The sequence below is a fragment of the Henckelia pumila genome, chromosome 1 (genome assembly GCF_033568475.1).
Source record: "Henckelia pumila isolate YLH828 chromosome 1, ASM3356847v2, whole genome shotgun sequence".
NCBI classification, from domain to species: domain Eukaryota; kingdom Viridiplantae; phylum Streptophyta; class Magnoliopsida; order Lamiales; family Gesneriaceae; genus Henckelia; species Henckelia pumila.
This window is the reverse complement of record NC_133120.1, coordinates 127,723,030-127,735,771: the sequence shown is the minus strand read 5'-3', so window position 1 is coordinate 127,735,771 and position 12,742 is coordinate 127,723,030. Positions and strand designations below refer to the sequence as shown.

The 12,742-nt window shown below is 37.6% G+C and overlaps 1 protein-coding gene across 1 annotated transcript; it reads right to left on the bottom strand.

The window, feature by feature from the left end:
- Positions 1–317: 317 nt before the first annotated feature.
- On the bottom strand, positions 318–1,003 carry LOC140873974 (uncharacterized). Its single transcript, XM_073277253.1, has 2 exons — positions 614–1,003; positions 318–332 (listed from the first exon to the last, which is right to left on the bottom strand). Exons 1-2 carry the CDS (start codon positions 1,001–1,003, stop codon positions 318–320), a joined length of 405 nt encoding a protein of 134 aa, XP_073133354.1.
- Positions 1,004–12,742: the final 11,739 nt, after the last annotated feature.

The following is a 12,742-nucleotide window of genomic DNA, read 5'->3' as shown; positions in this document are numbered from 1 at the left end:
CTAGATTTTAGCGTTGTTGGTGAAGATTGGATGCGCGTTTGCGCTGAAGTAGGTGCAGATGGGAGTGGTTGGTGCGATAGCGCTTGGTTGAGGGCTGTTGGGGATTGTGGTAGCACGATAGCGCTTCATGTAGCATCTTTGAGCTACGCGATAGCGCTAGGTAGTGCGCTGTTCTTGAATAAGTGTGGCGCAGAGGAAGCGCGGGCGCTCAGCAGGAGTGGCGCGGGCGCGCCTTTAATTCACAAATCAACGCCAATTTCGTCCAGGTAAGGCGCGGGCGCTCCTATAAATGGGGTGGGCGCGCCGCTTGCTCGAATTTAAGACTTTGGAGCCTGAAAAAAAATTAAAAATTAAGAAAAATTAAGCTCAAAAAAAATGAAAAAAAAATACTTAAAAACAATTAAATAACAAAAATTAAATAAACTGAAAACAAAAGGAAAAAATAATAATAATAAAAATAAAAATAAAATAAAATGCTTGGGTTGCCTCCCAAGTAGCGCTTGGTTTAAAGTCCTCAGCCCGACTTTCATCGGTGTTAGATCTTCCCTTTCTCTTTTACTCGCCAAATAAATTCCACGAACCGCCTTTTAAATTTTGCTCTCTTTTTCATGGCCTTCTTTGGTGGTAAATTCGGCGCTTTCTCCTTCGATGAATCAACCGCAAAATCCACTCTTTGATAGCTCTCCAACTTCACAACCGGTTCAATTAAGCACAATTCTTCGATGGGTGGAGTAAGTGCTTTCATAAATAGATTAAAAATGACCCGTTCGCACTCCACACCCATTGACAACTCCCCTTTCTTCAATTCAATTTTTGCATCCGCCGTGGCCAAGAATGGTCTCCCAAAGATCAATGGAGCACCCTGATCCGCGTGAATATCCAAAATTACAAAATCCGCTGGGAATATGAATTTATCCACCTTCACTAGCACATCTTCAATAATACCCAATGGATATGTGATGCTTCTATCTGCCAATTGTAATGAAATCTTAGTCGATTTCATGTCTCCCAACTCCAAGGCCCTGTAAATAGATAATGGCATTAAATTAATACTGGCCCTTAAATCACAAAGTGCATTATTAAAATAAGAAGAACCAATAGAACAAGGAATAGTAAAACTCCCTGGATCCTTAAGTTTTTGTGGCATCTTCTTTTGTAGGACCGCACTGCACTCTTCCGTCAGATTGACCACCTCGTTCTCTAGCAGCCTCCTCTTCTTGGACATCATCTCCTTGATGAATTTTGCGTAGTTCGGCATTTGTTCCAAAGTATCAGCAAAGGGAATGTTGATGTGAATTTTCTTGAAAATCTCCAAGAACTTGGAGAACTGCTCATCCAAAGCCTTCTTCTTGAACCTCTGCGGGTAGGGAAGTGGAGGCTTGTACATCGGTTTTGGCTCAGTTTTAAGCTCCTTCTCTTCGACTTTTTTCTCAAATTTCTCCTCTTCAACAGCAGGTTCTTGGACTCCAACTTCTTTCCCACTCCTCAACTCTATGGCATTACACTGCTTTTTGGATTTACCTCAGTATTGCTAGGGAATTGGCTGCGGTTGTTGTCCTTCAGTGCGTTCGCCAACTGTCCAATGCTAGTCTCCATGGATTGCAACACCGCGCCCATGTTGGCCATGTGCGTCTCCAAACTGTCAAGGCGAGACTCAGTTCTCGCCATCCTCTTACCTGATTCCTGCACAAAGGTACTTACCACATCCTCCAAAGACAACTTACCATCACCCTTATTTGTATTGTTAGCATATGAAAAATTTTCATTATTCCGCAAATTAGGATGAAAAGTATTAGGGATAGGATTACCTCTGTAAGCTCCATAACCTCGGTAGCCATTAGGATTGATATAATTAACTTCCTCTATGGCAGGTGATCCTTCAACTCTAGTTGAATTTGCAACATTAATTTTATTCAAAGAAGCTACCTGTGTAGTCAGTGCAGATAATTGAGTTGTGATGGATGTGAGAGGATCCACTGCATACACTTCAGCTGGCTTCTTGAATCCCACACGCTCAGATGGCCATTGAAAACTGTTTATCGTCATCTGTTCCAGCATATCATAGGCTTGAGCGGGTTCCTTTGCAAAAATAGTTCCTCCAGAATCAGAATCGACATTCATCCTTGTAGGCGCATTCAGTTCGTTGTAAAACCACTCGATCTGTTCCCAATCTACAAAATTGTGGTTAGGACAACGTCTAAGTAATTCTTTGTACCTTTCCCATGCCTCGTAGAGCTGTTCAGTGTCTATCTGCCGGAACATGCTGATCTCTATCTTCAACTGGGTGGACTTGGCAGGGGGAAAATATTTAGCAAGAAATTTTTCTACCATCCCCTCCCAAGTAGTGATGCTTCCAAGCGGCAGTGATTGCAACCAACTTCTGGCTTGATCCCTGAGAGAAAACGAAAACAAGCGTAAACGAATAATATCCTCAGGAACCCCGTTAAATTTTACCGTATCAGTAATTTCTAAAAACGTCCTGAGATGCAAGTGAGGATCAGCTGTGGCACTCCCATTAAATTGGTTCGATTGAACCATGTTGATCAAGGCCGGTTTTAGCTCAAAATTGTTGGCATTGATAGTTCCACGAGCTATTCCAGAGTAGTGAGCCTGAATTACTGGCTTGAAGTGATCTCTAATTAGCACCAGGGGAGCTTGATTCACATTCTCTTCAGCCATGTTATTAATTTCTTCTCTTCTCGCTCTTCTCAAAGCACGTGCAGTGCGCTCAATCTCCGGATCAAACTGCAATTAAAAATAAGAAGAAATCAATTAGTAGCTAAAAAATTAAAATAAAAACTCTAAATTAAAATCTTGACTAATTGGTAACAAGACTAAAAAATAATCAAAATTTACTCCCCGGCAACGGCGCCAAAAAATTGTTGTGAAAATTCCTCGCAAGCGTACGAGTGTCAAGTTTTAATATAGTGATTAAATTAGATATCGATCCCACAGGGAGTAAAATGAAAATATTTAGTGCTTGTAATTAGAATAGTCCAAACTTTATCTAGAAAATCAAACTTTGAGAATTTTGCAGAAAAATAAAAATAATCAGTGAAGTTTTGATAGCACGCAAACAACTTTCAGGAATAATCAATCAGAGAATATTGGTCTAGAGGTTTAGATTTCACCTGGTTTCAACAACAGTCAATCCTAATTAATTAATCTTCATGAATTTCAATCAATTAATAGCCAAGAACACTTAAGTGTATTATTCCCTCTCCCGAGTGCCGAATAAAATATATCAACTACAGTTCAATTCCAATATCCCTATTAAGAATCTACTTGCAGTGATCAATTCAAGACGATGTTCTTTTTAAAAGCTCTGTTAAAATTATACACTCTCCCGAGCAATATAAATAATTAACAGTGTATTTTCTATTGGTCCTATTCAAAATCTCCTCTCCCGAGTGCCAGATTTCAAATAAATATTACAAATCAATTATTGATCAGATAATTGAAAAGACAATCAATTCTAGAAAAAAACAATTAATCTAAAAGAAACTCAATCCAATAAAATCAAGAATTCATGAAAGTGTCTACACCAGGTTCCATCCGACCTCTAGACTATAAAAATTTAGTTCATAATAAAATTCTGAATAAAATAAAACATGTTCAAAAATCCAAACATATTCAGAATAAAATAAAAGATAAGAAACAAATCCATCGTCGATGCCGTGTCCGGACTATCAAACTCCGTCTTTGTTCTTCAATTAAGCTCCAGAAAATCCCATAAATCTCACGATCAAAATCTCTGATGTGCATGTTAATCAGTTGTGGCGGCTCTCTCCTGTGTCTGATAAGAAGAATCCCTTTTATATCGTATATGAAAAGCCCAGTCAAAAAGCCCAAGAAAATAGAAAGTTTCCTTTTCGATAAAAATTTCCAATTCAGATTTCCGCGACGCGCGGGCGCTTAAAAACCCAGGCGGGCGCGCATAGGGCTCTGGCTTCCAATCTTTTCGCTTTCATTGACAAGCGTGATAGCGCTTCTCCTTCAAATCTTTAGCGCTAAGTTAGCGCTATCCTTAAGCCCAATAAAGGAAAGCCCATCACTGTTCATTCTCTCTTGTCTGATCGTCTTCTGATCGTTCCTTTTCTTCTTCTTTTCTTTTAATTCTTTTAATTACCTTATTTACTTCTTCAATTTCTTCTTTTTCCTCTTTTTTACATAAATTCAATAAATCACTGTAAACACAAAATCAACAAAATACCCACATAAATCTGCTCGAAACAAATATTTAACAATTAAAATCATATATAAATTAAGTGTATAAAATTCACTTATCAAATACCCCCAAACTTAGACTTTTGCTAGTCCCGAGCAAAACTATTAAAATTCAAATTCCAAAAACTCAATCTCTCAAAACCCACAAGAATAGTCAAGAAATATTATGTAACAATGGCCTTAACAATGATTTCAAAAAAAAAAGAAAAAAAATTCAAATCCAATCATGTCACGCCTACTAACACTTGAAAATTTCAGTCATAATAAAATAATCGCAAAAACTCACAATCTCCGCAACTCAAGTTCAAAACACTCTTATCCAAGTTTAATTCAAACATTTATAGATCATGAGGACTTTTCAAGGTAGAATAGGATCAAATATATGAATATTTATCAAAAACACCCACAAATAGGTAAATGCGAAGAATAATAGTGTGTACGTGTTTCGATCAAAATTCATAATCATTAAAAGTATCAATCAACAGTCCATAGGCTAAATTCTCGCAACTCTTCTCCACTAGTATATTGGGCAACTGAGACTCGGTCAATAGGGCTTAATAAGCTTATAATGTAAGGTCTGGCTTACGGCTACAAATGAAGGATAAAAATTCAAAATAAGGAGTAATTTATATTCATCAAACTCTAATTACGACTCCTTTTTCATTCACAATTTCACTTCTATTTCAATTCATTTCATTTCATTTCATTTCTCAACTTTTTCACAACTCTTTTCAATTACATTATATTTTCATAACTTTTCAACCACATTTTTTTCTTTTCTACTACCTATTTTCATTTTTTTCTTTTCAAATCTTCCACCACATCATTCCCTTTTTCACAAATAAAACTAGGAGCATATCATAATTTAGCATTCAAATTACTCCCTTAAAGGTAGGAAATAGTGTATAGGCTATTAAGGTAGTCAATGTAGGACCTTAAAATAATGACGAATGGGGGTTTAATCACACGTTTACACGCATGCCATTTGATTTTCAATAAAGCTCAAACAAGGTACTAGGGATAAAATATATTAATAAGGTAGCTTGAAAGGCTCAAACGAATTCAGAAAAATCGCCTAAATCATTCCTAATCTCAGTTATGCCCGTATTTCGCCTCAAAGAGTGTTCGAACTAGCTCTAGACAAGTCTCTATCCACAATCAAATCATACAAATCTCAATTAGTGCAGAAAAAATAATCATCAGCAGTAAACGATGATTTTCAACAAATTTCAGATTTTATAGGGATCACTTCAAGCCAGTAATCCAGGCTCACTACTCTGGAATAGCTCGTGGAACTATCAATGCCAACAATTTTGAGCTAAAACCGGCCTTGATCAACATGGTTCAATCTCTAAAACCATAAACTAAAGAAAATACGAGAGTAGAAGAAAAAACTGAAGAAATCATTCCGCAGCCGCCGTAAGCTACACGCGTACTCAAAAAGACAAAAGTCTGCAAAAAGATAATAAAATTCCTATTTATAGGGTCCATGCCAATTAAAATTCTCGTTGACCTATAACTCTCAAACATCATGTCTCCCGACACGCGCGCCCCTTTAAAAAACAGTGATTCCTTAAACGCCTCACGCGCTCGCGAGGAAGAAGCTCGCGCGCGCGCGACTTCTCTGCAACTCTCGGGTTAATTCTTCTGCGCGCGCGCGGGGTAGGAGCTCGCCCGCGCTCGCCTTGGCTTGGTTACCTCTGGAGATTCCTTCTGCACACGCGCGAGGAGTAGACCTCGAGCGCGCGCGCCTTGTCTGCCCAGTTAATTCCAAAAATTCTTTAAAACTTACAAAATTCAACCAGGAGAGTATAATGCATGCACATAAAATAAAACACTAATAAAACTCACGAAAATAAAATAAATTCATGCAAAATAAAAATAAAATGATATAAAATAATGCATACTAAACATACTTATCACTCTCCTAGTGAAAGTGGCTTTGGTTCAAAATGTCATGTATTAGGAACAATCTCAGATCTATGAAGAATATTCTATTTGATTTGGAGAACAAGAAGTCATGTCCATGTTAGCATGCACCAAGATCCTATAAAACACAGCATCACATAAGTGGACAGGAGTTTTCAATCCCTAGAGATTGGAAAAACCATCACCCGAGTGTTTGTCTAGTAATGTTTCTTGTCCCACTCTTGTGTAAGGTGTAGGAGGAAGACATTGATCATGACCCAATGAGAGTACCATTTGTGGATGTCCATTGCCACCCAATGTATAAAATAGGGGTATATTTTCCAAAACCCAAACTTGTAACTTGTTTAATATGATGCTTTCTCATATTTGAGGACTATCATTTACTATAATTCCATTCATCTTTCAGAACATTTGAATGAGAGATCGAGCACAACTAGTACGCAGAGATGAGATAAATATTATTGAATCGAGAAGAATGTGTTCCGTTTGTAGGACATACATTGTGGGTCATGAGGATCACACTCTCCTAGTGAAAGTGGCTTTGGTTCAAAATATCATGTATTAGTAATAATCTCAGAATTATGCAGAATAATCTATTTGATTTGGGAAACAAGAAGTCATGCCCACGTTAGCATGCACCAAGATCATATAAAACACTGCATCACACAACTTGAGAAGAGTTTTAAATCCCTAGAGATTGGTAGAACCATCACCCGAGTGTTTGTATAGTAACGTGTTTTGCCACAATCTTGTCAAATGTGTAGGAGAAAGACATTGATCATGACCCAATGAGAACACCTTTCTTGGATGTCCATTGCCACCCAATGTATAAAATAGGTGTATATTTTCCAAAACCCAAACGCGTAACTTGTTTAATATGATGCTTTCTCATATTTGAGGACTATCATTTACTCAAATTCCACTCATCTTTCAGAACATTTGAGTGAAAGATTGAACACAACTAGTACGCATGGATGAGATAAATATTATTGAATCGAGAACAATGTGTTCCGTTTTTAGGACAGAATTGTCGGCCATGAGAATCACACTCTCCTAGTGAAAGTAGCTTTGGTTCAAAATGTCATTTATTAAGAATAATCTCAAATTTATGCAGAATAATCTATTTGATTTGGGGAACAATAAGTCAGGCCTATGTTAGCATTCACCAAGATCCTATAAAACACTTCATCACACAAGGGGAGAGGAGTTTTCAATCCCTAGAGATTGTAGAACCATCACCCGAGTGTTTGTCTAGTAATGTGTATTGCCCCACTCCTGTCTAAGGTGTAAGAGGAAGACATTGATCATGACCCAATGAGAGCACCATTTATGAATGTCCATTTCCACCCAATGTATAAAATAGGGGTATATTTTCCAAAACCCAAACTCATAAATTTTTTAATATGATACTTTTTCATATTTGAGGACTATCATTTACTCTAATTTCATTCATCTTTCAGGACATTTGAGTGCAAGATCGAGCATAATTAGTAAGCAGGTATGAGATAAATATTATTGAATCGAGAACAATCTGTTTCGATTCTAGGACAGACATTGTGGGTCATGAGGATCACACTCTCCTAGTGAAAGTGGCTTTGGTTCAAAATGTCATGTATTAGGAACAATCTTAGAATTATGCAGAATAATCTATTTGATTTGGGGAACAAGAAGTCATGCCCAAGTTAGCATGCACCAAGATCCTATAAAACACTGCATCACACATGTGGATTGGAGTTTTCAATCCGTAGAGATTGGTAGAACCATCACCCGAGTGTTTGTATAGTAATGTGTCTTGCTCCACTCTTGTCTAAGGTGTAAGAGGAAGACATTGATCATGACTCAATGAGAGCACCATTTGTGGATGTCCATTGCCACCCAATGTATACAATAGGGGTATTTTTTCCAAAACCCAAACTCATAACTTGTTTAATATGATGTTTTCTCATATTTGAGGACTATCATTAACTATAATTTCATTCATCCTTCAGAACATTTGAGTGCAAAATCGAGTACAACTAGTATGCAGGGATGAGATAAATATTATTAAATCGAGAACAATGTGTTCCGTTTGTAGGATTGACATTGTGGGTCATGAGGATCACACTCTCCTAGTGAAAGTAGCTTTGGTTCAAAATTTCATGTATTAGGAACAATCTCAAAATTATGAAGAAAAATCTATTTGATTTCGGGAACAAGAAGTAATGCTGATAAGTTTATTTTGTGCACTTAATTTGTATATGATTCTACTTGAATTTTGTGATTTATTTGGAGATATTGCGTGATTTTTTGTTGTTTTTGTGTTTGCAGAAAATAATGGAATTTGATGAGTTCAAGTGAAAATAAGCCAAAAAGGATGGAAAAAGATTTGAAATCAAGACTTGAACAAGTGAGAAAAATGTTGAAATTCGAATTGAAGGCGCGCCCGCACTGTGAGGAATGGTTTGGAGGACTTTTGTGCGCGAGTGAAGTGCGCCCGCGCCATACCTGTTGTGCGCTAGCACGATGGAAAATCTGAAGTCGAGAATTTTATTATACAAGGAAGCTCGGGTATTTTCGTGGGCTTTTTTTTGGACTATTTGGAGGCCATATAAAAGGGATTTTTTTGATAGAAACATCATCATCAGCCGCCGCATAATTCAGAACAGAAAATAGAGAGCTAAACGTGAGAAATCTGGGCAAGGAAACTAAGGAACATCAATCAGCAGAGTTTGAAGATCGATAGACTGGACAAGACATCGAATATTCGACTTTGTCTTCTTTCCTTTATATTTATTTCTGAATTGATGTATAATTTTATGAATATGTTTTGGTTTTATTTGAATTCGATTATGAACTAAATTTTTAGAGTTTAGAGGTCCGATGGAACCTGGTGTAGACACGATTATGAATTTTTGATTTTCTTGAATTGAATTCACTTAGATTAATTGTTTTTCTAGTATTGATTGTCTTTTCAATTACTTGATCAATAATTGAATTGTAATATTTATTTGAAATCTGGCACTCGACAGAGGCGATTTTGAATAGGACCAATAGAAATTACACTGTTAATTATTTATATAACTTGGAAGAGTGTATAATTTTAATAGAGCCTTTAAGAGAACATTGTTTTACATATATCACTGCAAGTAGATTATTAATAGGGATATTTGAATTGAACTGTAGTTGATATTATTATTTGGCACTCGGGAGAGGGAATAATACACTTATGTGTTGTTGGTTATTAATTGAAAGGAATTCATGAAAATAAATTATTTAGGAGTGATTGTTATCGAAACCAGGTGAAATCTAAACATCTAGACCATTTTTCCTCTGATTGATTAATCTCTAAACTTCGTGTGCGTGCTATAAATTCCTCTACTTATTTTTATTTTTTGAAAACTTTCTGATCATTAATTTTCTAAATAAAATTAGAACTATTTTAATTACAAGCATTAAATATTTTCACTTTACTCCTCGTGGGTTCGACACTCTATTCATCATTATATTAAAACTTGACATCGTGCACTTGCGGGCACAAATATCGCAACAAGTTTTTGGTGTCATTGTCGGGGAGTAAATTTTGATTTTGTTTAGTCTTGTTACCAATTAGTCTATGTTTTAATTTAGAGCTTTTATTTATTTTATTTTAAAGTACTAATTGATTTCTTCTTTTTTTTAAATTGCAGTTCATGCGAAGATCTCAAAATGCAAATTCTCTACTTTTTGATCCGGAGATTGAGCGAACTGCGCGTGATTTGAGAAGAGCAAGAAGAGAAGAAGTTGATAGAATGGCTGAAGAGAATGTGAATCAAGCTCCACTGGTGCCAATTAGAGATCACTTTCGGCCGACAATCCAGGCTCACTATTCTGGAATCATTCGAGGGACGACAAATGCAAACAATTTTGAATTAAAACCAGCTTTGATCAACATGGTTCAACAGAACCAGTTTAATGGGAGTGCAACTGCTGATCCTCATCTACACCTGCGGACTTTCTTGGAGATAACTGATACGGTAAAAATGAATGGTGTTTCTGAGGATATTATACGTTTACGCTTGTTTCCTTTTTCTCTCAGGGACCAGGCAAGGAGTTGGCTCCAATCATTGCCGCTAGGAAGCATCACTACTTGGGAGGATATGGCTGTTAAATTTTTAGCGAAATATTTTCCATCTGCCAAGTCCACCTAGCTGAAGATAAAGATCGGAACCTTTCATCAGCATGATTCAGAACAGCTATATGAGGCTTGGGAAAGGTACAAAGATTTACTTAGACGTTGTCCTAATCATAATTTTGCAGATTGGGAGCAAATCGAGTTGTTCTACAATGGTTTGAACGCGCCTACTTGAATGTCAGTGTATTCTGCTTCTGGAGGTACCATCTTTGCTAAGGACCCTGTACAGGCCTATGATATGTTGGAGCAAATGATGATCAATAACTTTCAATGGTCATCTGAGCGTATGAGTGTCAAGAAGTCTATGGGAGTGTATAGCGTTAATCCTATTACATCCATCACTGCCCAATTATCTGCATTGACTACACAAGTTGCTGCGTTGAATAAGGTGAATGTTGCAGATTCAGCTGGAGTTTTAGTTGCCATTGAAGGATTCCATCCTCCAGAGGAAGTGAATTATCTCAATCCTAATGGATACCGAGGATATGGAGGCTATAGAGGTAATCATGTTCCCAACACTTATCACCAAGGTTTGAGAAATCATGAAAATTTTTCTTGTGCTAACAATAAAAACGTGTTGAATCCTCCTTCGGGGTACAATAAAATTAAGGGTGAGGGTAACCCATCTTTGGAGGATGTTGTTAGTAATTTTGTGTAGGAATCGAGCAAGAGGATGGCGAGGACTGAGACTCGCCTTGACAGCTTGGAAACACATGTGGCCAACAGGGTGATGTGCTTCAATCTATGGAGACTAGCATTGGGCAGTTGGCGAATGCCTTGAAAGATAACAACAGAGGCCAGTTTCCAAGCAACACAGAGGTAAATCCGAAAGAGCAGTGTAATGCTATCACGTTGAGGAGTGAGAAACAAGTGGATAATGAAAAAGGCAATCGTGAGAGCAAGCCATCTGAAAAGACTGAAAAAGATGTTGTTGACGAGAAGAAAGTAGAAGAGAAGGAGATTGAAACTGAGCAGAAACCGATGTACAAACTTCCACTTCCATATCCCCAAAGGTTCAAGAAGAAGGCTTTGGATGAGCAGTTCTCCAAATTCTTGGAGATTTTCAAGAAGATTCATATCAACATCCCCTTTGTTGATGCTTTGGAGAAAATGCCGAACTATGCAAAGTTCATCAAAGAGGGGATATCCAAGAAAAGGAGGCTGCATGAGAATGAAGTGGTCAATCTAACTGAAGAATGCAGTGCCGTTCTACAAAAAAAGATGCAACAAAAGCTTAAGGATCTAGGGAGTTTTAATATTCCTTGTTCAATTGGTTGATCTCATATTACTACTGCATTATGTGATTTAGGGGCCGGTATAAATTTAATGTCATTTTCTGTTTACAGGGCATTGGATCTTGGAGAGATGAAGCCGACATCGATCACTCTGCATTTGGCCGATAGAAGCATCAAGTATCCACGAGGTGTCGTAGAAGATGTACTCATCAAGGTTGATAAATTCATCTTTCCGGTGGATTTCGTGATTTTGGATATGGAAGAAGAGCACTGCCACGCCATTGATTTTTGGAAGACCATTTTTGGCTACGGCGGATGCAAAAATTGAAGTGAAGAAGGGTGAATTATCAATGGGTGTGGAAGGCGAATGAGTAATTTTTAATATATTCATGAAGGCACCAAATCCACCCATCGAGGAATTATGTATGATTGAGCCTGTTCTGAAGCTGGAGGGTGGTCAAAAGGCTGTTATTGTGGTTGAATCATCAAAGAAGAAAGAACCAAGTTCACCAAAGAAGAAAACCACGAAAAAGAAAGCAAAATTTAAAAAGCGGTTCGTGGAATATATTTGGCAAGTGAAAGAGAAGGGGAATACCCAAGACCGATGAAATTCGGGTGGACGAGTATAAACCAAGTGCTACTTGGAGGCAACCCAAGCTCTTTCCTTTAGTTTATTTACTTTTGTTTTCATTTTATTTATTTTTTGTTAATTAATTATTTTCAGTATATTATGGTCAATTTTTGAATCCTAATTTTTGTCAATTTTCTAAAATTTTTCAGGCTTTGGAACATGCAATTCGAACCTGCTGCGCGGCCGCCTTTTCTCCTATGCGCGCCCGCGCTATGGTTGCTCAGAAATTATTTTGGAGTGAGATACAGCAGCGCGCCTGCCCTAGTTCTAATGCGCGGTCGCGCGACTCCTGGAGTGTGTTTAATCTGATATGAGAACCTGATGCGCGCCCGCCCTACCCATATTGAGCGCCCGCACGACGTCTAGAACAAAATTAATTTGAAGTTCGATACCAAGGAGCTACCGCCCCGTCTCCAATACGCGCCCGCGCGACATGTTTTTAAAGACTGAAATCACCCCGATCTTCATATTTCTTTACCACTTCTTCTAAATCCCTAACCCCCAAACTTCTTCCATCCTCACGCCTCATCTTCTTCGATTATATCTCCTTCTTCAACCTTCTATATTTTC